The sequence below is a fragment of the Amblyomma maculatum genome, chromosome 6, assembly GCF_055883805.1.
Source record: "Amblyomma maculatum isolate TAMU_Amacu chromosome 6, ASM5588380v1, whole genome shotgun sequence".
NCBI lineage: Eukaryota > Metazoa > Arthropoda > Arachnida > Ixodida > Ixodidae > Amblyomma > Amblyomma maculatum.
The window spans coordinates 112,202,568-112,229,708 of record NC_139349.1 but is presented as its reverse complement, the minus strand read 5'-3'; the positions used below and the strand labels follow the sequence as shown (position 1 = coordinate 112,229,708).

The 27,141-nt window shown below is 44.5% G+C and overlaps 1 protein-coding gene across 4 annotated transcripts in view; it reads left to right on the top strand.

The window, feature by feature from the left end:
- put (activin A receptor type 2 punt) overlaps positions 1–25,249 on the top strand; it is a 50,363-nt gene extending 25,114 nt beyond the window's left edge. For 3 of the 4 annotated variants that reach the window (XM_084607337.1, XM_084607340.1, XM_084607339.1), the window contains exons 7-10: positions 46–184; positions 6,555–6,685; positions 10,222–10,348; positions 20,442–25,249. In XM_084607337.1, coding sequence (XP_084463463.1) covers positions 46–184; positions 6,555–6,685; positions 10,222–10,348; positions 20,442–20,566 — 522 coding nt within the window. In that variant the 3' untranslated portion in view covers positions 20,567–25,249. Of the gene's footprint in view, positions 1–45; positions 185–6,554; positions 6,686–10,221; positions 10,349–11,966; positions 14,460–20,441 lie in introns of those variants that run through there. The other variant, XM_084607338.1, reaches the window with a different exon arrangement.
- Positions 25,250–27,141: the final 1,892 nt, after the last annotated feature.

Below are 27,141 nucleotides of genomic sequence, written 5' to 3'. Positions count from 1 at the left end.
CCTATGGTTGTTCTCAATAAACGGAGCGGTGGTTCTGCTTTGCAGGTGGGCACCCGGCGCTACATGGCACCTGAAGTGCTTGAAGGCGCCATCAACTTCAACCAGGACCAGTTTTTGCGTATCGACATGTACGCTTGTGGGCTGGTCATGTGGGAGCTCATCTCTCGCTGCTCGGCGCAGGATGGTGGGTTTTTCTTCTTCCTTTTTCCCCCCCCCCCTCCTTTTTCTTGTCATGGTGTCGCCATTTTTGAAACTCTTCAATCTGTCTCAACCGTTCTGCCTGTGTTATCGGTACTCTCGTTCCCATCTTTTGCGCTGAGGCAACATTCTCCTGAAGCAGTTGTCAGTCATGTGAGGCATTCTTGCATCACCTTTGCCAGAGCAGGCTCACTGTTTTACACACTTCAGATTTGCTCAAGTTTGGCTTGTGTTTGACTTTAAGGCTACAACGAGGACTTGCCAAGCGACACTGATGCAGCTTTTGGCCGGAGCTGTATTCTTTTTCTCTATTTGTGAGGGGAATGTAGGGGAGTCTCAGTGATAGTAACGAGGCTTAGAATAGGGCGGTCTAAGGGAATAGCGGGCTGCGAGTGCGCATGCCCAGAACGAAAGCTGCACCCTTCACTCTTTCAGCACAGCATTGTGCACATGTACACCGCAGCCTCATTATTCCAGTCTCCCTAGCCGATAAGGTCACCCATTAAAGTTTGCTGGTGTGGTGCTGTGGGGGCAAGGGGAAAGCCTTAGTTGCTTTATTTGTAATGGAATTTCATTAGTATGATTCTCACGGGAAGTAAAAGTTAAAATTTATTATCCAAAGCAGGCCCCAAAAGGTTGCGAATTAAACATACTTGGCATAGCAGTTACTTTTTTTACTGCACTTTGAATAGCCTGATATGTCGTGATAGGTCTTTTGTTCCTCAAAATTACGAGACACTTTGGCGACTAAAGTGGTGAAAGGCGAAAGCCTGAGTGCCGCATTCTGCTCGCATTTGTTGCGAATGTGGCGGTGAATGATGCTACGAGTAAAGAGGGTGACTACTGTTTCACATTCCTCCCTTCCTTTATGGCATGGTACATGTGTACATGAAGAATTGTGACAGATACTGCACCTTCCAAGGAGTGGAGGTTTGGTTCCCCAGTGGGAGACGAGGTTTATTAATTTATTTTGTAAGCATCAGAGTCGTCGCAAAAATGTAACACTTTGCTGACGACAACAATGAGCCATTAAAGGGAAGCTGAAAAGTTTTTTGCAAAAAATGAGTTATGTGCAGCATTTTAGAGTTTTTTGCCCGCTGAACAAAAAGGCAGAAAGGAGCGCAAACGGCTGTTTTTACAAGAGAACGAGCACCAGCGGGACCGCCCTCCAAGCAAACGCCGCTGTTGTCCGTAATTGGCCAGGTCCATCATCATGATAGTGTATGCCAGGCCGGCGCCGGCGGTGTTGCTGCGTGCGCGTCACTTCAGGGGACCTGAGAGCTCGATTTAAAATGTTATTGATTATTCGAACAATGTAAAACACCTCGAACACTTGAAGTATGTGTTCGAGTAACCAGCAGTTCAAGAAAAAAGAAAACAGCACTATGAAAGACGCTGTCGAGTACGTCGACTGCGAAAGCAAAGTCAGCTAATTTGCGCAAGTCGAAAAGTGCAAGAGCTGGCCCGCTTTAACAACTGTCCTTTACACACTAAAGCTCGTTTCAGTAGCAACAAAAGGAATAGGCATTGTGTAGAATGTAGTCCTAGGCGGCAGCGCGATACAACCTTCGAGTATCGGCTAACAGCGCAACAACAAATGTAAGCGTACTGCAGCTGCTGCCCGTCCTTTCTTTGCAGCTAATTTGCACGGTGTGCTGTTCAACGCAACGCCGAAAATGGTCCGGCTTCAGCCGCATTATGAAATCAGACATGTTCGGAGCGCCTGGAGTGCCGGATGAAGCGAGCTTACCGGAACGGTGCCGGCAGCGAGCGCGGAGGACGGGCACTCTAGATGAGCACGCTCCCTGGTCGTCGCTAGGCCTATATTTTGTTTCGCATCGGCGCCATCGCAGACGACGCTTCGAAATTGAGTAGTGCTGTAGTAAACAGGCTACTCGTAGAACTGCCTACTGTAAATCACTTTGTCTCACAATGAAATTAAGATATCATTTATCATGGCGCCGCCTTAGAAGGTGAGCTAATGTATACATACAAGAAGATCGGATGAGCCGCGACGGCACTGGCGACTGCCGCTACACAGCTGTGAAGAGAAACTTGCTTGTATCGCAGTTATCCTACCAGCATCTCGGTACGGGTCAGCGAGCCTCAATAAGGGTTAATTTTTGACATTCCGTTATCCCTGGGCTTATTATTTAAGACAGCAATAAATCTGAGCACGCTTTCTTGACGCTAGCGCAAGGGATCCACGGACAGCTTGCGGAAGGCGCGGCCGGCGCGCCATGTGGAGGCAGTGCTGCGTTTGGACGATGCTTGAGCGCGCTGTTGCCGCGCGAGCAGCACGGCACTCCGGACACTGCTTTATAAATGACTATTGCAAATGCAGCTATTTCGGGCAGACACTAGCAGCACTCTAGTTATGCCTATGTGTCCATTATCTGCAAATGCAACTTCATTCTACCGATCATATGCATTTCGTTTGCAGTTCCTAATTGGTAATTGTTGACATAGCTGAGATTGGCGACGACCTGTGCAACAACAGTGAGCCGCGAATCGCGTTTTAAGTTTGGTATTCTCGGTTAAGCGTAACAACAGTGAAGCCAGCCGTGCAGCAGCGGTATTAATCTAATTAGGTGCGGGAACAATGACAGAATGGCCGAACGGTCGCGGACTTCAGCTGTGCTGATTTAATTGAAATCCCAATTGGCCGCAATTGCTGCCAAGATTCGATTATCGTCATCGGCATGCAAATCATCAGTGCGAAACACAGCTGATTCCAAAGGCAAGATTTTTTTCCTTGTCATGACAGAGGCCCACAGCGCTGAAAATTGCTTATCCTCTGGGAGACTATAAAGCACCATGCCGCTTGGACCACCGATGTTCACACAACTGAAAGCCGGGCTGATAGCCACCAGTTGCTTCACGCACTCACAAGAATGCTTGTTTTCTAATGACAAAAAAAAACAACAAAAAACAATTTTCGTACATTGAACGACGTTTATTTTACAACTGAGCAAAAGAGGCTCACTGGTCGGAGGGCGTCAAACAACGCAGAGCGCCACTCCGCAACAGCTGCATATCTGCTGGTTAACCTCTTGGGATCGTTGAACACGCGGAACCTTCAGTACAGAACGATAGAACTGGAGAATTCAAACGGCACCAGCAGCAGGTTGCACTGATCCGTAGATCCCCAAAGCGCAGGACGGAGCGAAGCAAGCATGTAAAACGCGTGGCCGGTATTCCGAAATTGATGTCACAGCCGCCTGTTTCCTAGTTTCGACACCCCGCTTCCGGCAGCGATGAGGGCATGACCGCGGCGCATTTTTAACAAGTGATTCCTGTTTTTCTTATCAATAGAATTAAAAAAAAATTTACACACATGATTAGCAAAACCTCTTCTTTCTAACCACCGAATTTCATGCAATTTGAAAACCGTTTCAGCTTCCCTTTTAAGGCTTTCGCCTTAATATTCAGAAGCAAGCTTTTCTGACACTCGTAGAAGCGAGGGACAGAGTCCAAGTTTTCATTGCTTAGCTTTGCATCCCCCAACAAAGCCATGGAGAGCATCTAAAACTTGAAACTTGGCACCCGGCCAACTTCAACTTCCCTGAGAGCATCACCCCCTCCCACGAGATCTCCTCAAAAGATAAAATGCAAAGATGTTATCAGCGTGCAGCATCTTGGCAGGTTTCCAAGTGCTAGCTCTGCAAGCTAACTACACGGAGGGTGCAAAACTGAGGGACACACTAGGAAAAGTGGAAAAAAAAAAAAAGTAAATTCTGAACTTCAGCGACAAAAGTGTGGTGGAGTAGGGAGTTTACTACCAGAACAAATACTGTAGAACTTCTTTGATATGTTCCCAGTACATTTGATTTCCTGTTTCATACACTTAAAATCGCAGGCAGTAAAACTCCCATAGAGTTGTACTGTTTTTCTGTTGGTCAGTATATTCCTGGATAACACAATTTTCTGGTTACTGTGTTCAAATTTTTGAAAAATTGTGGTCCTAAATATGTTTGGCGATCAATCGTACGTGTGCTAACATGGGAGGGCACCAAACCTGAGCGCTCGCAACATGAAAAACTGAACACCAGCGCTCGCCCACCATGCCTGCTTTCCTGCAGTGCCTAGGTGCAAAGGGGCAAAGCATCAAAGAAAGCTAACGAGCCAACATACGAGGCACGTGTTCCCGCGGAAACCGACTTCATGTGGAGGAATATGGTGGCTTCTTTGCAGTGCCTTAGGGTCGTAGGGTTTAATAACTACAACCATGTGGTTACATTAGAGCAGGCCTGGTCTGGAGAGCAAAATCAAGGCGACTGTAAGCCATCGCAATGGGTTTTCCACATATCACTGGTGTAAGGGGGCGGAGATTCACAAGCAACCAAGTAAGCGATCTAACAGACTGGATTTGTTACTAAATATCTTCCATACTTAGGGAAACGCAAATACAGAGCTAAAAAGGGGCTGTTCGTACCTGATGCCAAGAAACGCTAACTTGCACTTTTATGCAATGAAAGTGTCAATTCTGAATGCCTTTACCTCATTCAGGAGTTAAATTTTTCAAAATCTGGCAGTACGGATCATACGTTTTCCTTAATAATAAGATAATAACTTCTTTCTTTTTTTTTAATATATCAATGAGGTTTTGCTGTAATGCGAAAACATCAGCCAGGAGCGTTGACCCTTACTCTGGCTATTTTCGCCCTTGCTAGCACTTACTGCCTCTTGGAGGGAAATTCGAAACTGAGTTTTTGATATAATTCTGCGACCGTATTATCCAAACCCACGTGAAAGTGAAATCTTGTAAGCAGTATGAAAATGCATTTCCTAAGGTCATAATCTGGGAATGAAAGAAAAAATCGTATCGTGCCAAAAAACATATTAAACAGGATTGTATCAATGAGATTCCACTGTGTTTCACACTTATAAAACATGTCAGCTAGCTATAAAATATGAACACGGTTTTTCTTAGAAAGAGAAAAGGCTTCTGCATAAACCGGAGTATAGGTCGAGATTTTTTCTAAAAAAGTAAAAAAGGAAGCTAAAGTAGCCCCTTGCCTTATATAGCGGTCTTTAGCAGAATTTGAGGCATAGTCTGGCAACAAGTAGCATGCCTGCTCGTGAATGACAGCCTAAACCGTATCGACATCCTGCAGTTGCTGGCATTTTTTTTTTATGTCCCAAGCGTGTTTTTCTTCTCGTGCCTTGTTTCATTCGACCTATGAGAGTATAAAATGCCTCTTTAGCAGTGAATAACGGCATTTGGAGGCAGTTTACAGTGGCTTTCCATAAAAAGTAATGTTCGCTGAAGCAAACGGCAACATTGCCGCTCTATCAGCGACAGTTCGGCGATTTGGCATTTCAGAAAAGAGCGTGCGATGCCGTGGACAAGATCAACTATTTGCATGCAACCTTTCAAGAAATGCTGCGTGAGCAACACGCTTGATGGAACTAGATGACACATGCTGGGAGTTAGCGAACAGCAAAGAGTCATCTTCTGACGACGTTTCTGAAAGTTTGGAGTGAGATCGTAGCTCCGGTGATTAGGGACACAGCCTATGTTGTAAATATATGCGCTTTCCCACTTTTTTTCTTGTTTTATTTTCACTTCACGGTAAGGGAAGTGAAAATTCCCACTTGAACTATAATACGGTTTATACGGTACACAGGAAGGGCTTTGGACTTGCTGGCTACGAAATAAGGGTAGGGCTTCGGCGGTGAACGTTTGCTTGGACCGAGGATGGTGTCAGGGTTCTCTCCCGTGTGCTGCATTCTTCAGGCAAAGCCATCCCGTCTAACACTGCACGAGGTAGCAGAACTTGCAGTATTTACCTGTCGCTTCTGTACTCTGCATTGGGATGATCTAGATATGCTGCAAGGTACCTAACCTGGTCTTCTTTCTTCTTCTTTCAATTTTTTTTTTTTTTTTTTTTGGCTTTCCTCGAGAGTGCCACAAGAGTGCTCTGTGAATACCATGTCAGAGTCGCCATGGCTTGTGGTCACTGCGGGCATTTTGTCCACCTAGTCTATGTGAAATCGATAGAGCTTCTTCATTGTTCGTCTTGTCCAAGAATTCATCTCAAGGCCACTTTTTAACCAACACCAGCTACACTAGTACAGCATCTACACTACCAGCTACACTAGTACAGCAAAAAGCATTGGAGGTATCGGAGATTTCCTACACTAGTGTAGCTGGTGTAGGTTAAAAAATCGTCCCTCTTAAACAAGTTAATCATGAGGGGAGTCTACTGTAATATGATTTCTCACGACTTGCTAGATATTACTGTGCAGCAAGAAATTCATGAATTACTCTTTTTCCCATTTGGCTTTGTGCATAATGTTAACCATTCTGTGTTGTGATGTCTAACCAGATGTGACTGACTGAACGTGTGCAGGTCCAGTGGAAGAGTACCTGCTCCCCTTTGAGGAGGAAGTGGGCCAGCACCCGTCCCTGGAGGACATGCAGGAAGCCGTGGTGCACAAGAAGGTGCGGCCACGCATCCGCGAACACTGGAAAAAGCACCCGGTGAGTGGTAGCACCACCGTGCCTGGCAGTTGTTCTTTATTTGCTTGCTTTCTACTGCATCATGGTCTGCCTGCAGACTGCAGTGTCATTTTATGGCACCTTACCAAATTTCTGTGCCAGCAAGAATCCCGATGGCACAGAGTTTCCAAATAATTTTCTGATTTTCTTGATTCGGATGCGCTAAATTCCTGTAGGTTTCGTGCAGCACTATCCGCATAATGTCCGCATAATCATCTGCATAATGTCAGCAAAAATTTTGGATGCACCGCACTTTGTTGCTTAATGAAAATGGCAGCACTTTTTAAAACGATTGTGCACTCACGGCAGGTGCCTTCGCAGTCATGGGGCATATTGGGAAGTTGGGTAGTTGCTCTAGCATTTCTTCTCATTTCCGACTTGAAAAGCAGACTAAGCGGTTGCATACTCGATCTGGTTATTCAATTCCAGATTTTCGGGTCTTAGTAACTACTAATGCAATAGCATTTCATGCTTTGTTCTCCATAAAATCTGGCGTTGTCGCCATTTTGAGCAAAATATCACGAGCGTGGCTCTGGTATGGGGTACAGTAAAAGCTCGTTAATTCGAACTCGTGGGGGACTGAAAAATTGTTCGAATTAAGCGGAGTTTGAATTAACGAGCGGGCGGCAAAAAAAAAAAAAAAAGATGGCCACTGCATTTGGCTGCTAGGGCCGAAGCCAAAATAGCCATATCTGGGATCGTTATCGAGGAATACGCACTACTACTCTTTGAGGTCGGCGATTGCGGGTATTAAAATCATGTGAGTCCAAACACCAAAGGAAATAAAGATATCCAATCAATTTATGCGCCTGGAACTAATGATAAATGTACCCACGTGAGCGTCAGGCTTAATGATGAAATATGACACTATTTATGCTTCAAAAACATGTTTATTAACAAAAGAATAATGATCGAAGCATATCAACATGAAAAATAATCGGTGATTTGCATTTGTTTGCGCTTTCTTCGCCGCGACTCGAGAAGCATTGTCTGCAACTTGCCCAACATCTCCAGCGCAGCGTCCTAATTCTCATCGGTGGAGAAATAGCGCGCAGCCAGATCGAGTCCCGATGCTGCTTCACATGCGCTCGGAGGAGGCAACGGATCGTCCTCTTTGTCGGACTCGTCGTCGCTGTCAGGCGTGCTCGCCGCGCGTGAGCCGTGCTGCTGACTGGACGCAGCCTCGATAATCTCGGCGTCAGTTAAAGGCCCCGTTGTCTCCACGCCGTTGTCTACGTCGACAAAGCTCTCGAAGTCCACACCCTCCGATAAAACAGCGTAGGCAGGGTCCAGCACGATGGAGCCATCATCTTGATCCACTTGAACATCAAAGTCGGCTGTGCAGCAGGCTTCTGTGGTTTCACTGAAGCCACACTTGCGGAAACAGTTGGCGATAGTGTCTGCCTTGACGGCGTTCCACGATGTTGCCAGCATGTGGCAAGCTCCGAGCAGGTTGACATCATACGGCTTCCCGCTTTCCATGCATACAAGAATCCGTTCTAGGAGGTGGCGCCTGTACAGACTCTTTAGATTTTTAATGATCCCGAGGTCCATAGGCTGCAGCACAGCAGTAGTGTTTTTTGGCAAAAATGCCAGACGGATTGCCTTCAGTCCATTGATGTCACAATGCGCCGAACAGTTGTCGACGAACAAAAGAATATTTCTATTCTGTGCCGCGAACTTTCTGTCTAGTGTGCGCAACCAGTCCGTGAAGATTGCTCGCGTCATTCACGACTTCTTGTTAGAAGTGTACTCAACAGGGAGAGTATTCACGCCTTTAAAGCAACGAGGCTTCGCTGCTTTGCCTATCACGAGCAAGCGGCACCGTTCCGTGCCCGTCACATTCGCGCACACTAGCACGGTAACTCTTTCCTTGCTGCGCTTTCCGCCCGAGCACGTATCACCTTTATAGCTCACAGTCTTGTTTGGGAGCAACTTAAAATAAAGTGCGGTTTCATCAGCATTGAAAACATCGCTGAGCGGGTAATCGGCAAGATATTCCTTCAATTCACCTGAGACCCAATTTTCGCAGGTTTCTTTGTCGACTGCAGCTGCCTCTCCGCAGACGTTCTTAAACGTCAGCCCGTGGCGGGCCTTAAAACGTGATAACCAGCCTTCCGATGCATTGAAGTCGCTGATGCCCATTTGATTGGCGAAGTCCGCTGCCTTCGCAGCAATTATGGGTCCACTTAATGGAATATTCCTGCTGCGAACATCCTTTATCCACGTAATGACAGCAGTCTCCATCTTGGGGTGAGCCGACGTCCGTAGTCTTTTCCGCGAGGGCTCAATCTCCTTTTGGTAAGCATCGATGATAGAGTCCTTGTTCTTGATGTAGGTAGACAACGTGCTTTTTTTGATGCCATACTTTTCGGCAATCGCTGTCTTCGTTAAGAGACCACGTTCAACCGCCTGCCATATTTCAACTTTAGTCTTTAAATCCTTTGCCGAGTACTTTCCACGGCTCGCCATGATCGGCACAGTCGATGAGACGTCAGCGGCGAGATACCACACAAACGAGCAAGCTCATGCAAAATGCGACAAGAAAAGACTACTCGTGCACTCCACCGATTGCAGCCGCCGCAGCGCAACGAAAATCTGAAACGGCTTGCTCCGGAGCATCGGCGGTGGCGGCGCCCGCGCCACCCGCGCGTCAGAGAAACGCGCTTCTTTTCTTTTCTTTCTTTCCTCTTATCTTTGAACTCTCCTCTATCTGCACGCGGCAGCGGCAGGCCCGTGCACTTTCCTTTTCATCCTTCCCTCAGTCGCAAAAACATCAACGCCGGAGGCTCCAGCAAGGAAATAGGCGGCTCGCCTCGTGCGTGCAAAAATGCGCGCTGCTTATTTATTCTCGTCGCTGTGCATATTAAAAAAAAAAATTTCAATGCATTGTACTCGTTACGAGGCGACTTCTATTTACGAGAAGCAATGTCGGCTGCCAGCTCCTAGTTCGAATTAACCGACGTGAGTACCGGTACGTTCGAATTATCGGGCGTTCCGGCCCATTGATATACATAGGGCTTTGCAGGGACCCGAGCATCAGTTCGAATTAACCGGCGGTTCGAATTAAACGATTTCGAATTAACGAGCTTTTACTGTAGTTGGCGTCCATGGGTTGTGTGACGTAATGCGACCACATGCTGTCACAAAGTTGAGAGGAGCTGGCAACTCAAGTTGAGCATATGATGTGGGAGGATGAGATAGAAATAAGCCTTCCAGTGCTCTTGGATGCTTATTTGGGCACGTTGCTTCTGGACCACGCAGGCACATTTGTACAGATTGGTTAAAGCGGAGCTTTATATCTACGTCGAATGGGCGCTTACGACCGGTAGCCTGGATAGCGTGGTGGTTTAGGCTGGGCTAACAAGAAGGTGTGAGATATTAGAGGCACATATTAAGGGATTTTTCTTTTCGACAGTTCAGATTTAATTAAACCGAACAGAGTTACAGAGTTGATGAGCTTTTTCTAAAGCAGAATTGAAATTTGTGGTTTCAAATATGTTTTTGCATGGTTCTAGGGCCTGGCAGTGCTTATAGACACAATAGAGGAGTGCTGGGACCATGACGCAGACGCCCGGCTGTCAGCCTGCTGCGTTGAAGAGAGGATCTCTTGTCTCTACAAGACCGTTCCGCCCACTCCCACTGGTGTGTTACTACTCGCATTGTTCTTCTTCCAGCTACCTTCTTTTTTTTTCTCTCTCTGTTCTCAGTGACAGTGGCCACAAGTGGGCTGCAATAACTGCATTGCGTGCTGTATGCAGTGTTGGCATGGAATACTGCAGACGACGGTGTACAAGTCAAATTGTGGATTTAGGAAATGCAGCTTTGCATGTATGCACTTATAAAGGAGAAGGGGTATAACACCGCAGTTGTTATGTATTTTGAGAGGGTAAGACGGAATCTTGAGTGCAGCCCATAAAAGGGCCCTCTGCGAAGTTTATGGAGTACCAAAATGAGCTTTTGTGGAGTACGAAAGTGCGAGGATTCGTACATCTTGTTTGCAGGGGCGATGAAGTGCGTTATAAAGTGAGCAATGACCGTGTTGTAAGAAACAAGTGACGGAGCACCGGGCGAGCTTCTGGGCCCATATAGCACAAAAGAGAGCATACTCGTGTCTCCTCAGACACTGCTGGGTCCAGAAACTGTGGCGCATTCGCCATGTCTGGCAGCTTCCTGGATTTGTGAAGTCTAATGGTGCGGGCGGCTGCAAGTTGATGACGAACCACTTGACGCTAGTCTGCTCGCTAGCTGTCAACGATGTCAGCATCAGTCTTGATGCTGGCGCTGTTGTTCTCAGTCGGCGACTGTACGGGGGCGTGGGACATAAGGCATTTCTGACATCACGTTGCGTAGTTGAGTAGCGGCCCGCATCTCGAGAAGACACGCAGGAGCCGTAAAAGATACTGACAAGCACATAGCTGATACCTGAGCAAACAAGTTTATTGCATAGGCATGTGTATGCACAAGAAACACCCACCAGAGGGAACCACCGACTGCTAGTATTAAAATTGAACTGCGGTGGCCTCTACAGGTGCACTACTCCCATTTTACTCCTTCCAGCAATCCTCTGTTTTTTTTTCTCTCTCTATTTTTTCTCTATCACCAGGGTCACATGTGGCTTCCAGTAGCTGCATTGCAGCGGGCTGCATGCAGTGTTGCCGCGAATAAAATGCAGATGGTAATGTACTAGTCAAAACACATGTTTAGGAATGCAGCCTTGCATGTGTGCACTGTGAAAGGGAAAGGAATATAACGCTTGAGTAGACGTACATTTTGAGAGAAGCAAGATAGGATTCTTGAAGTGCAATCCGTGGAGTACAAAAAGGAGCTTCTTGAGAGGCAACAATTTCTTGAACGTGATTGTTATCGGTGATTGTTTGTAGTTGGAGTTTACATCCCCTTTCTGTTACGAAAATTTTTGACCACAATTCCTACAGTGCCAGCTACATGTGTTTTCAGGAGCACTCCAGCACAGTTATTGCTCAGTTGCATTGAATTTGAGGGCAGTTATCAAATTTGTCAAGTCGTGCTGTAAAAACACAGTTTTTTTCTCTGAATTCGGCTGCCTGACTTTTGAGATACTAGAAAGTGACACATGCTGAGGTGGTCCGATATGGTGAACTGCATAAGTATAATGCTTCTTTAAGACAGTGGTTTTCCATTTGACCCTCTCTTTGTTTTGCTACTTTTTCTCCATAAAGGTAGCTAAAGTTGCGCCATTCAAGTGTCCATGTCATTTTAAATTTTATAACTCTTTTTCCAGCTTTCCTTTTCTCTCCAAGCAACAAGGGCCAGCGAGTAATAAAGAGTCTGCCCGTACGACAGCTCCGCCCAGTTTCGTGCGGGTTTATCTTGCACGTGCAATAAACTGATATATGCAATCGGTATAAATTTCGTACCAGATTTTGCAGTAAGGAAGCATTTGCCAAGGCATAAACTTCGCCACAGGATAACTTGGACTTCCCCAGCTGCTCTGCGCTTTTAGTAAAACTGGGGCATGGCAAAAACGACACCACGAGGCCACGCAAAATGCATAGCTGTGATTGCGAAGAGTCTAAACCGAAACACACCAGAACTAGCCACCTGTGGCACTGCCAAGCACAGGTTATCGCTGCCTTGCGCCATTTAGGCTCTCTTTTTGTCATCTTCTCTGTGGGATAAAAGTCCATGAACAGTGTCAAACAAAACTTGAACAATTCAGACATGTAAATGTAATGCACATTAACAGCCTCCAGAATCTCTTGCACATCATGTGACTTGTACTGGCGAAAATGGGCTGTGGTAGCGGTACTTGTATTTCTGTCCTCGCTCTTTTCTGTCTTGTATTATGAGCTTTGTTTTCAGTAAAAGTGGTGGTTTCTTTTTCTTTTTACTGATCAGGATCTGCATTTTATCGGTACAAGCCAACTTCATTTTTTTTTGTGTGTCCCTTTATTTTTTTATTTATTTATTTACAAAATACTGCGGACACTGAGTCCAAGCAGGGTGGGTGAACAAGTCAATCAAGGTACAAAAGAAAATGCAACACTTCAAAAAAAAAAAAAAGACAACACAGTATAGCAGCAATTGGTTAAAACTCAAGGGACAGTGGATTAACTAGCTGATTCCAATCTGTTATTGTGCGTGGAAAGAACGAAAATTTGTAAGTGTCTGTTCTAGCGAATATAGGGGTTAGGGGACTGGGATGGTGTTGACGAGTTTGTCTGGTTGGTGCCGGCGTTAAGTATGATGATGGATCCAAACCGAGTTTGTTATGTAATAACTGATAAATAAACTTTAATCTAAGTGAGTCAGTGAGTCAAGCAAGATTAAGGAAAAAAAAGCAGCTCTAATTTATTGAAAGAGAAAAAATTAGGTTGTTTTAGTTGATACTGCTGTCAAATCTCAATATAATGGATTATGCAGGGCTGCCAAAAATAGTTTGTTGTTTTGAAAAATTGTCATAATGAAAAACTAAATTATGAGCCAGTGGTCAAACCTTGGTATTAAAATGGTATTATTACGTACCTGGGCAGTAGACATGTGCAGGCCAGTAAAATCTCAAATGAAAATTGTGCACTAACTTCAAAAGTGCTTTATTAGATTAATTAGTTACTGTGCATTGGGCAGCACACACGACCTATTAAGGGCGCGTTTAAACCTTTCACTTTGCGCAACACCTCATCGGGTACATCATTGCACTGAGTGATGAAAGTGTGAGCTTTGTTCGCGCGCATTAATACATCAGTGTTTGATATGACCTCATCTTCAATGTTCAGTGAAGTTTAACATTCTTGCTCATTGTTTCAAAATGATTGCAACAGTCGATGGGAAAATGCAAAATGACACACAACAAAGAAAAAAGGCAGGCGGTTAGGCCTACTGGCTGCTTTATATTAAACCACAGCTTTTTGGTGGTGCTAGGAGTTGTTTCTAGATATGGTGATGATGATATTACTGATCAAGCTACTGATACACACACAAACGGCAGTTTCTGTTTCATGCGTGAGTTGCGTAAAGTAGAAATTTCAGCCATATTCATAATCCTGATGTTCCTTGATTATAGGTGGAAAAGTTAATTATGCACATTATTCTGAAATAGGTACCATATTGAAATTTGCAGTTGTGAAATATGTTTACATTGAAAATATTGTAAATTTGTTGGGAATTTGTAAAAAATTTATTTCGTGTTTGTAGTAATAAGATATTGCTGTATGAACAAAAATAGCTGTCAGTATACGCTGTGGCATAGCCATGAAATGTAGTATATTCACTTCTGACTCTCTAGTGGTCTACCATGCCTGCCACAGTGAAAGGACATGGCACGGTGCCACCATCTGCTCAGACCTGACTTTCTTGATCATTATAAAATATAAATACTTGCATAAGCCGCGAGTTCTGCCCTTGTTATTGTCACCAAGTGGTGAGACCTACCAGAATATGCCAATAAAACATTTTGTACCCATCTCCGGCAATAGACTGTCCCCTTAAGCCTCATAAAGAAACAATTTTATTGTTTACATTTGCTGCATTTACACTTCGCTTTACTTTGGCTGTCTTTTATGATTCTCTAATGACTCTTTTATGCTTTTATATTTGTTCAGTGACGGCACCCTTGCTCCTAATGTACCGAACCGCACCAAACTAGAAAAGCTGTGCTATCCTGATAAAAATTTGTGCCAGACTACACCAGACATGCAGCTCTTGTATTGGGGCAGTGTCGTGCTTTGGCTTAATTATTAAGGGAGACATAGCCTTGTTGGTTGCAGTTGTTTAAAACTATTAACGTCCTTTAATGCCCACATATAACGAATGACTGACTCGCGACAAAGTGGACTTGCATGATATTTTTTTATGGCATATACCGTTAAACCATTATGTAGCGAATTTACGTGTAACGAATTCCTCGACATGACGAAGTTTTTCTATTCCCGAACGCCGCCCCCATTGAAATCCGTGTATTTGAAAATTCCATGTAATGAACATTTCGCGGCGGTTGACCTTGATTTAACGAACTCCCGGCGCCGACTATCTCTTAGATGGTGCTGAATCACTGGAAATTTAGCAGAACACCGCAAGTTTTCAGGGCGATAGAACGCGAACTGATATGAGAAGGACGTTTACGATTGCAACGAGCGGCCACAGTTGATACAATATGCCGTGTATCAGCGTCAATGGCGCATCTACGTGGTAAACACAGTAGCCTCCGCTGCTTTCGCTTTTAGAATGTGGCACTACAATAGTTCATGATTAAAAGTAGGAAAAAATAACGGAACAAAGAAAAAAGACTTGGTGAGCAGTGTGCGTCCATTGCTGCCACGCGGTTGCTCGCGGGCTCCAGCCTCCCGCGCGTCGCAGGGACAGCGGAACAGTCAGTTTTCTAGGGCAACAATGGTGGGCAAGCGGGAACGTGCTTGATGGCGTGAAAGCGCGCTCACTTCCCCAGACTGATTCCTCTTCCTGCCCCCTTTCCCCGCTCCCTCATAGACGCGTTGCGCGAGCCGCGGCAGATGTGGAGGCTGCTGCCGAAGTTGCGCCGCATTCCAACGCGACCGCGAAACGTTTCGCCGCCTCTTTAACCTCTAATATTTCTTATTTACTGTTAACACTTTCAAGGTGGTTTCATTTGCAATCAGTTCCTAATTTGGTTTTCGTTATGCATTTTCCTTCTGAGTATTGACGTGAAAACTGCAAATAGCGAAAACCTGGATGCAACAAAAAATTAAGGCTATTTTACAATTTTTTTATGATCAGGTTTAACTGTACTTGAGTGACTATCAGTCTCGTGAAGTTTCTGGGAATGTTTCAAGCCACTGCTCTCTTCTCTGTTGCTTAAAGGGGTCACGACGTGGTTGTCCAGTGTATTACTGCTTAGTGTTCTGGTTGATAGGATCGGACCCTATTATTTTATTTCCAAAGTCTTAAGTTCCCTAGGTGCATTCTTTATTCCGAGATAAATTACTGAAACCGATACCACGAAGTTCCTCCCATCAAGGTTGACCACTGTGATGAAATAATTTGTTGACGTCACAACACGAGCCGCCGTGCCATCTTGGATAAGCTGCCGATACACAGTACAAACTATGTTCGCACTTGCTTACAGGGGCGGCACCAATGTGCACTGTAGAGGTTTCTGTCCACAGATTGCACCTTTTCTTCAGTTAAAAGCACTAACTGTTGTCTAAAGGCTCGGTTTGTAGTAACCGCAGTTTCTCTTAACTAGGGTTCACGCTGCTCATGCCCAAAACATGCAGCAGATCATGCGCCGTGCGAGGGAGTTGGTCTATGTAATCAGCGAGTGCGCCGGTTGCCAGGCTAGCTAGGTGCTCATGAAAAAACTAAAATACTGATTTTAACAATATTTGCAGCTCCAATGGAGCTGGAACTTTGAAGTTTAGTAGCATTTTTTTTTTTTTTTTTTTTTTTTTGCCAGTAAGCAGTTTATATTCCAAAATTGATGTCATAACACCTTTAAAAAGTGTAAATAAATGCAAGATACAAGCTTGTTTATCTTTAGTTTCTTAATCTTGTCGGCATGATTCCGACTACCTGACTCCTAGCATAAGTCAGATCAATGAGGGTTGCGTTTAATCATGATGCAATGGTAATTTTATAGTGTAGCGCAAATGTGCAACTATCACGATACCTGTGTATAGACCAACACCGCTTGCGGATGCCACAGGAGACTGGGGGCGAAGAGTTAGCTGATCTCCGATAGAAATACATGGAAGCGAATGTTTTTAAACCTGCATTCTGATTTCACAGGGCACCATTGGGAAGGTCCCTCGGTACAGCACAACCATAAACATCCTAGAACATATCGAAAAAGTATGAAATGTCATTTTAAAAGCGGGGTATTTTACAAACACTGCTAAACGCATGAGGGTTTGAGTCGAGAGCGCTACTTAAAGAAATACATATAAGCAGAACTAAACTTATTGTTGTCATTTCACAGAGAGAGAATGGAGGCTGCTGGTTGTTAAAGGTTGGCGAGTGCTTTGAATACATGTATGACAAAGTGGGCTATGCCATTCGGAGCCAATCTCTTCACAAAACGCCACTAAAATATCTGTTGTGAAGCCATGCCTATCACCATAAGGCTTGCTATCCACTGGCGGTTTTTCCAAATTATGCAAGCTTCTCGTGTAGATATGCTGCTGCATCCATTTAATTTGCTTACTAACAGTCATTTAAGGTATGTAGCCTAGAAAAAGCTACATTTAAATTAAGAAGGAAGTAGCCTGTGCGGCAGCATGATGTCAACAGCACGAGAAGCTCTCGCGATTGCAAGAAGCTTTCAGCAGATGAGATTTTCGGTGGTATGTCGGTCTTTGCAATACACATTTATGGGGGAATTTTAAAAAAAGATTGACTTCAAAATGGCATAGAATACTGTGCTGCTCTTTTTTTTTTTTTTTCTTCAAAATGCTCGCTAACTTTTAGCCACCGGCTGCTTTTACTGGTGCTCTTCGAAACTGGAAAATTATTTTGGGAACTTTTACATGTGTTTTCATGGGTGGTGCTCCCAACTAGTACCTCCCTATGTTTCCCGGCATTTAAATATAGTCTGCCTCTATAACGAGATTTCAGTTTCGCAATCTGTTATAGGACATTCATGGTTACCCTGCATTTAGTGACAAAGTGTGAACTGAGAAAACTGCTTTGAAAACATTTGGTTTCATGTATTTCTATGGGCGCTAAGCCTTCTTTTTGCCACTAGTTGACCCAGCCTGGCGAAAGCAGCGCCACCACACCTTGCTTAGCTCACAGATTGGTGTTGGTCTATATGGCAGATTGCATCTGCCAGGTCGTCATCTCTGCAGAGTGCTGACGAGCAACAGCCCGTGGGTAGAGCCCACACAGGCACTGCCTTCACCGAATAAGTGGCAGTCACTTTTGTACAGTCTGTTGGTGAAAGTCTCAGGCAGAGCAGCTGATGGCGAAAATGATCCCCAGGTGCGATATGCCCATCCAAATGTGGTTGCGACTGTATGGAGCTCCTGTGTTTTCACTAGCAAAACATGGTGGCTCCAGCACTCGGCTGTTTTGCACATTCTGTACACATTCTAGCTTTATCAAGACTGGCCTGGCTCAAAATGGCTGTGGAGGCGACCGAGTCTGAATAATTGCTTTTGCACAAAGGAAGCGCAAGTGTGTGTAAAATATGACAGAAATTGCTGACCTAAACAAAAAATCAGAGCGGCATTAATGTGGAGGAAATTTAATAACTCGTAAGCTTTGCAAAGTGCAGAGCCACACATTAGGACATTCGGGCTGCTGTGCTTGCTAGTATATGCAAAGCATGTCCTTCACCAAGTAAACATAGTATGGCATGTTTCCTGAAGGTGCTTTCTTTCTATTATGCTGCATAGAACTTGAAGACATGTCAGGTGCCAGCATTGATTAATGGTGTAACACCTTACATCATACTCTTTTCTAGCATTGTCTGCCAACCTGAAAGATTTGAAAGCTAAAAACCTCCTGCTCCAAAGCTTCAAAATACTTCTGAATCATGCTTTTATTGCTCCAAAGTGCTCGAAATTGAAAATTTAAGTGCTCTCAACTGCTTCTAAATTGGCATTCTTCTGCTCGAAAGTACTCCAGATGGAAATTTTGGGTGTTCCAAAAATTGTTCTAAATTGCATTTTGCAATTAGCATCACTGTTTATTGCATTATACACATTTTGCCTTACTTGGCTTGCGTTGGATGAGCTAGTGATGCATGCTTGCCGACTTGATCCACTGACACGTGCTTACTTCCAGCTCCACATTCCCTCTCTCTGCACTTGCCACTTGGTTGGGGTCTTCCCTGTACCTGGTTCCCCACTTTCGCCAATGCAGATTTTCCCGCTCGCGTCAGGCAGTGGTTCTAGCATTCAGCTCGCTCATGCTTCTTTCTCTCTTGCTAGCCTAATATGATATTCAGTGCCCCTGCCTAGTAAGTGTAGTTGTGACCAAACTTTTTTATAATGGATTGGGTGGATGTTCAAATGGAAAATTTGAGGGTTTCTTAGATGTGCCCCGCCGGGGTGGCGTAGTGGTTAGGGCGCTCGACCATTGTGCCCAAGGATGCGGGATCGAATCCCGGCCTTGGCGGCCACTTTTTGGTGGAGGCGAAAAGCAAGGCGCCCGTGTGCTGTACCTTAAAAGAACCCCAGGTGGTCGAAATTTCCGGAGACCTCTACTATGGCGTCTCTCATAGCTTAAGTCACTTTGGGACGTTAAATCCCAAAACCAAACCAGGTCTCTTAGATGTCTCTTAGAGGAGAACGGCGAAAGCTTAGTTTCGTAGTCACGATGAGTCATGCCTAGTCATTGTAGTCATTACCATTTATAGCTAAGCACTTTTACTCATTTCCAATCAGTTGCAGTCATTACAAATCGTCGTTTGACATATTGGTCATTTCGTGGTCATCATTACCACTCATCACTAAGCATTTTTACTCATTTCCAATGAGTTGCGGTCATTATAAGTTATAGGTTGACATTAGTCATTACAAGCTATATTTAGTCATTAATGATCATTAGCATTAGTCGTTAACTCTATCATGTCTATTTATAACTTTTATTCATTACCTATCTCAATCAATTGTTATCAGTTTAACTCCCTCTTTATATGTCACATCAGTGCACAGATGCAATGCACAGATCGTGCGCACAGCTCCCACGCACAGATTTTCACTCCATGAGCGTAGAAAAGCTTTTGCCTTAAAAATAACTGGGATGGTGTTTTTTTTTCTCTCTGGTTAGTCGTATTCGGGCAAATCAAATTATTATAGTGAACTATCCAAATAAATACTTGAAAATCTCATGCAAAATTATAGCAGTGTTGTGTGCGCTTATCAAACTCCCATTAACTAAGTATTCGATATATCAAACTGCGTGCCTTGCCTCTACAAGGCGTGCTTCTAATGGCGCTCCTGCGGTAACTTTGCTCGCATGGAACCGGGTCAGCTAAGTGTCCTTGGGCAGCTGCTGCCAGTGCTAACTCTGTTAAACCGCGTGGCGAGGTGAATTTCAAGTCCACTTTATAGTAGCTGGTTGTCGTGCGGTGAAGCCAGCCTAGCTCACCAAAGGCTTGCAGTGGCTGTCACGTGGTCTGCTCCGCCGTTGACGGTGACTCAGAAATAAACTCATTATTGCGTTTAGAGTGTATCAGTAACAAAATCGGACCTCTTATGACTGATGGTGGCTTTTCCCAAGTACCGTCTGTGGCAAGTTTGATGCGAGTTTGAACTACAAATGCACTTATGCTGTGTGGCGCGAGACACGAGCAGCGCATGCTATGACGCTCCGAGCTGGTTTATGGAGTCGCACATGAGGGTGCACTCAGTACGCCCTCCTTTTCGACGTCTGCCGAAAGGTGCTGCTTGGCTCGCGGACTCGCGGTGAGTGGTACACTTCAGTATACTGGCAGGCACCGCGTCGCTGCAGGAAGTGTGCTGCCAGCATGGGTACATTATATTCACACTTCTGAGTTACGGAAAAGCTAACTTGTTGGCGTGCTTTATATATCGAATTGTTTATATATTGAACTATTTCGCAATCGATTCAATATATCCGGGTTTCACTGTATTTCTTACTTTTGACTCACATTTCCCATTCAGGTTTGTGATGTGGGTTGCATCTGAGGGCTAGTGCTTGTTCTGCCCCCTCTCTCTCTATTCCTCCCTCCCTCCCTCCCTCCCTCCCTCCCTCCCTCCCTCCCCAACCTTCCAAATCTGGATTAGCCACAAGTGGCTCTGTAACATGGTTTCAGATGTCCTTTCACTGCTGCCGTCAGGGGACCACAAGGGCGTGGACGATTTCTATGTGCCGGTGGTGAACATCAAAAGTGCCCTTGAGACGGCTGTGCTCTTACCCCCCAAGGAGTCGAGCATCTGAGGCCCTCCTCTATTTGCCGAGCCCTTGCTTCTGCTGCTGCTGCTGCTGTTGCGACCAGAGGGAGCATCGAGAACATCAGCTCTGCTGCCTCAGGAGTCTTCACCAACCAGCAGGCTGGCTGGCTTTTGCCAAGAGACAGTGCTCAGATTGACTGTGACCAGCCACACACCGACAAGAGACCGTTTCCACAGACAGCCGCCACCACATGACTAGCTGTTTTCGCTGGTCGCTTGGATGAGCAATGCCTTTTTGTGTAATTGTGTGTCTGAGTGTGTGCACGTGTGAGCCTGTATGTGTTTGTGTGTGTGCGTGTGTGTGGGCAGTTGTAAAAAAAAAAAAATTCCTCGGGTGTCTTAACATCTAGTCAAGCAGGCGGTGGGAGCAAGCTGCATCTACAGGAGAAACAAGCAAAAAGAGGCAGAAAGAAAGGAAACTGGCTTTCCTTTTGATACCTCTGAAGCACGTCAAAAAGCTTAGCATTTGTGGGGCCTCGTGCATCCTTACAGCTGTCACAGAAGTAAAGAAACCAACTTTTCAGCTACTGTTTGTTATTTTTAAGTAATGGTGCCTAGGGCCTGGAGCAAAAGAAGTGAAGAAAGTTTTTGCCCACAAGTTTCAGATAATTCACAGTGCTGCCTTTCTGGTGGTTGCAGTTTTCATGGGCGTAAGAAGTCAGTTTATGAAATTCCGCAGTCCATTCCCATTCTCACAGAACAGTGACATGTCTGCTCGTTCGTGTGGCACAAATTACGCATCTCCATGAGGCGCGTGCGCTAAATTTTGTCGTTCACCATGGACACTAGAAAAATTCTGGGAGAAAAAAAGACAGGTAAAGCGCGCCCATGCTTTTTTTTTTTTTTTTTTCTGTTGTTCTAAATAATGGAGCCTGAAAAGCTGAATATGATCCTTTATTAGATAATCTGTTGACAAACATCCAAATGGCCTAAACTATAATTCGGGGCCCTCCATCGTGTCCCTCATCTGATAGGGTAAACTACAGATACCACCACATCCTGAACACCACAAGCATCAAACTTGCAATGGCAGAGGAATACTTGAAAGCAGCTGTGGGTCCCGTGGCAAATGTGGGCATCTTTATCGGCACTGCACAGGATGCTGGACAGCATTTCATAAAAGGGGGTAAGGGTTGTCCCTATAAGTGCTAAGCATTTGAAAAAAATAAATAAAGCAGGCTTCCACTGATGGTGTCCTCTGGAGCCGTTGTCTCCTCACTGGCTGTTCAGAGCAGGTAGATCGGAAGTTTGCTCGACTGGAAGGAGGACACCCCCCCCTCATCCTTAATGGCTGGCTGGGCAAGCAGAGGAGGAAACTCCTCCACTCTGTCTCTCATTTTGGTTTTGCCAGTTCTAAAATGGAGATATATAATTGTTATTATTATAACATATACGTGTACGTATCGCAGATGTTTGTGTACACAGATGTATTTAATTCCCTGTTTAGGGACCAGTGCCGAACGTCTTGTTTTGCTGCCTCGTTGTGGAATGATGCAGGAACTTTGCTCTAGGTGCATGGCTCCTTCTATTTACATGATGCAGATGATTTTCTTTTTTTTTTTTTCTGTTTTCTTTCGAACATACACTGTACAAAATACCTCCTAAGCTGCTGGCTTTTCCATAAAGAAGCTGCAAACAGGGTCTGATTGCAAAAATGTTAGGATATTACAAAAAATATATATATACTGAGGGGCCTAAGTAGTATTTCTTCTGCTGTAAAATGCTTCTTGTTTTTATTGAGGAAAGGAATTTGTGCAAGTAATGGGTTCACATACTCACGAGCTCGGCCAAGTAGTGTTCAGTCCTTGAACTGAGACATCTGAACTAGTCTTTTTGTCTAGATTGTGCTGAGGCTGTTCATTTTATTTTTTAACTTTCAATTGTTGGGTTTCCATCAAGTGGCACGCCCGTAAAATGGTTCAAACCCACACTGGTCTTACCAGAACATTGTGTGGTGTCTGTCATGCATTTTATCTTAATATAGCGCGAATGGACCCACCAAAATGTGAATGTACCTCAGTAACTGTTGCAGCAGTAGCATGTTTGCTATGCCAAACTCTGCTTGCAGCTATGAAACAGTTCGTACTTAGCTTCTTCTCTAATTTTGGGTATGTTTTGCAGCAGTGATACAGAGTTCACTCGTAATCCGTTCTCTCAAGTGTAGGTATGCGAGTACATTGATTCTCCAAATGAAGATATATGGATTAAAAAAAAATAAAAACGACTTTCAGTAAAATTTTCTTCAAACAGCAGAGCAAAGCTTGTACCAATGGTATTCTCAGTTTGATTATTGCTCAGCATCTTGATGCCCAACACTCGTGACTTGGCCATGCTGTCCCTAAGCTCAAACCTTGTAGCTCTTGCCTATGGCAACAATTGTTAATAAATTGAAATTGCTAGGTACGTGGTTATCCGAGCCAGACTGCATCAGATTGAAGAGGTGCAGCAAAAGAACCTAGACGTTTGCAATACCACAGAGATGGTGAAACTCTCTTGCACTCATTCAAACTTACCTCGGCTCATTTATCGCACTGCAGAGCACACTTGTCAAGCTGTCAGCAGAGGCTGTTGAACTTTTGAGGCCTGTGCAGGAATACGACTTGGTGTGTTTCCAGTGTGTAAATACAAAAAAAAAAAAACTTGGAAGCGGCCCTCAGCAAGGTATTTACTCAATGTTTAACGTTTGACGGACCGAACGATTGCATGGAAATTACAATGAATGATGTCTACGACAAGATTACCGCTATGATTCACTGAAGGCTTGCCCGTACCTGCTAAAATATATACAATGGTGAACGTAATACTAGGCTGGCATAGATGCTGAACTAACGTGCAGGCTTTGCTATGTTTCTGAGTGGTGCTTTGTCAAGTATTTTTTATTTTTTTTTTTTTTTGAGCATTGATGAGTTTGTATCATCTTGGCCAAGCTATGCTGGCAAGCAGCATATCACGCTGGTTTGCAGCAGCTCCTCTGAGCGCAGTTTCAACCAGGAAGCTCAATTAACTGTGCTTTAAAGAATAGAGTTAAAAATACGCACGATGCTTGTAGCCAAACAGTTGTTTTTGTATTGAAAACTAACCACATATGGTCAAGGGTCAATCTTGAAGCGCAGCAGCGGCCGGCAGATACAGCGAGAATCTTGAATGTGTGCAAATGTATGACTGGTGTGTACATGTTCATGGCGTTGATGCCCCTTTCAAGAAGTACAAGTGTTGCCCCTCCTCATATGTTGTACCATCATTTGAAATCAATCATGTGTTTTGTCATTAATACATTACATGGCATAAACTTTTAATCATGACAACTTTGTTTAGACAAGGGCAGAGTATGCTTTTTATTATAGTTTTTGACATTGTTTTGATAGAACATGATGATGATCCATTAGAAGCTAGACTGTGCAGTTTCTTGTGTTGTTTGCTTGTTTGTGTTGAAGGATGCGCATTGACGCATACCTTGATCACACTTGTTTCATTGGTCATCCGTGCTAATGATACCTTTTTGCAATACTGTACATGTATTTAATTTTGTTTTCTTTCTAAGACTGCAGTGCCAACTTGATTTCAGCATGGCAGGTATTTCATAAAGGAGGCAAGACTACCAGGCTGTACTGGAGTCTGCAGTTGCTTTGCTTTTCTCCCAGTTGCAGGGACACTGTAAAAAGAAAAAAGAAAATCTAGGTTCTCTTGGTTTATTCCCTTCATTGTTTTTACACGAGTCAGCCAGGAAAGCCTGCGTTTACGGGTAGCGATGAAGTTGATCGCACTTTGGATTCCGTCTCTCTCTCTTTTCTGTGTGTGTCTTGCTTTCTCTCTCTCTCTAAGTTTTTTTATTGTCCTAGTGTCACTGCAAATGCTGCCTCTATAGATGGCATTCGTTTCGTGAGGATTTGTCACCGATGTGTACTCCTGGTCGGCTTTCCGTAGCCCTGCAGCGATGGCTATGTAGGAAAGGGAAGGAAATGGGCTTCTGTCCCATGCCGTGGGGAGTGGCCTAACTCACCCCACATCCCTAACCTAAACAACGAACAACATGGGGACAGAGGCCAGCCTCCTTCCCTTTCTGCAGAGCCACCTAAAGTTGACTGGGAGTGTAGCGAATAATCATGGTGGTGACAAGAGACCAACTGGGTATGCTTATCCAGTTGGAGGAATTGAGGTTAATGGCTGAAGACAGCACAAAGCTGGTTGTCTTTGGGCAGCTGGTGAAGGTAGTATGGTAACATTGTAATCGACGTAGGAATTACTTGCTCACTCCATTGCACGGTGAAGAAAAAAAAATAACATTTTTGTAATGCTGTAAAATGCACAAGCCTTGCAGTTTGCTTGTTTGTCCCTTTGGGACAGTAAGAGGCAGCTTTCACAAAATATGCCTGCCATACCTGTTTACTTTGGGAGGAAATAACAGCAAGGTGTTTTGTTTGCACAAATAAAAGCACAAACACAGAATGTGCCATCTGTAGGGCCTGCTTTCTGGGACAGACACGTTCAGGAATTGATTTTTTCAGGTACAAAGTAAAAAATGATAACGCAGGTGAAAAAAAAAACATCATACTTGCCCATCACTGCCAACATTCCTGTTTGTACAAACTACCTGTGCTTTTGGTTTTATTGTGAAGTCATTGTATGTGCTACTTAAAAGGTGGAAGGTAAAAAAAAAAAGCAAGAAAAACGTGTACATCCAAGCCCAGTTGCATGAGACCCCCATGTGAAATAAATTACCGTTGAGGGAGCTGCGGAAAAGTCGGTTGAGTGACATTTTTCCTGCTTCAGCAATTTGTTCTGGCTACTTTTACCCTTCAGCGGTGTTGTGGACATGCTGTAGTTTGGTCTCGCCTTCAGAACTATAAGGTTTATCAAATCGCCTGCACTTGCATGACTGGTCTAGATTCATTTTGTGGTTTTGACACTGAGGTAACACTGAATCGGTCTCCTGGCGGCGCAAATTATCATTGTGGTCACAAGTCTTAAACTCTGCACTCAAATTTGTTCCAACAGAGCATGTCTTGATCCAGTCTGTGGGGTACTAAGTCTTGAGCACACTTGTGAGTCGCACCTGGGGAGCTTTACAGACTGCGAAAAGGTGTAAGAAAGAGCAAGTTTTTGTACGATGTAGAAACCAGATTAAATAATGGCCGACTACTGTTGCACGCACCAAGCGTAGTTAGTATTTTAATTTTGTTTAGAGTTGCCAATGAGTCACTGATAGTCTTTGCGATATTCCTAAAAATTTCTGAAGTTTCTTTGAGCCGCCAATATGCTTGTAAAGGCCACTGTTGTACTATGAAAGCTGCTATTATCGATGCACAGAGGGCTAGTGTGAAATTCAGATTCTAGCAGAGGTTTGGCAACATTTATTTCTCACACAAATACATGAAGTTGAGACTTTGTGACAGGCATGAGCGCATGAAATAGATAAGAATACTAAGCAGCATTTCATTTGTTCACTGAAGCTCACAAATAGAGGTTTAACCGTTTTGGCTATGAATGCTGGCAGCAGGCACAAACCGTAGCACAGATAACACCTCGATGTAGTCGAGAGAACATTGTTTGAAGTTTGGCTTTACCGGAGGATTTATTTTACTTTTACTAAACGATATGAAAATGTCTTGGGTTGTTGCATTCCAGAAACTGTAAAGAGTACTGTGCTGGAAGGCAGATCAGTCAGTGACTGCCTTCTAACTTGCTCATGCTACTGGGCTCGAATGTACCATACACTTTTCCTTTCTTTCTTGTAGTCATTCCCTTCTCAACTCTACTGGACACAACCTCATTTTGCAAAAATTTCTTCTTGTGGAGTTGGAATTCTGTCTCTGAACTTTTCTCTGAGCCTAGCAAACTGGCAATGACAACTTCTGCTGTTTCTGAATGTGCCAAATGGAACTTTGTTTCGCCCCCCCCCCCCCCCCCTTTTGTTGACCATGGCATCGTCTCTCGAAGCCCGACGGGTATCCTCATTGGGCGTGCTGTAAACAAGGTGGTTGCGCGACAGGATATTAGAAACCACAGTTCCTATTTTGATGGTTTTTCTGTTCTGCCCCACATGGCCCTGTAGCCCCCTCCTCCTTTACCCCTCACCTCTTTTTGCGTGTTTGGCTGTCGTATTTGTTTGTGCCGTGTACACAACCAGTAGCGTCATCTTGTGACTGGAGACAGCATGATTCTGGTGGCTGGACTTCTGCAGCTCTTCACTTGTCAGGAAACAAAAAAATATGCTGATGTGTGTGTTTACAAGTTTCCAAGCACAGCAACATAACCTAGTGCTTGTGGTCACTACTTAACAAGGCTAATTGCGCAGTGTGAATGAGTGGTAGAACGCATTATGTTTTAGTGGATATCTTTGTGGCAGGTCTTTGCACTGTTGCAAAAGGCTTCTGAAAAAAGGGGAAATGTGCTCGCCTAGCTTTCCTCTACACAGCGTCGGGAAAGCGTTGAGTGTAGATGTGTTGGTAGACGTCGAGATGGAACTATGTTCCAGGTGGTTTCAGAAGTGGGCACAAGTCTGCCCTTGGGTTGAGAATGCAGGAACTGTAAAAGCAGGAGTTACATTGCATCAAATTTCAC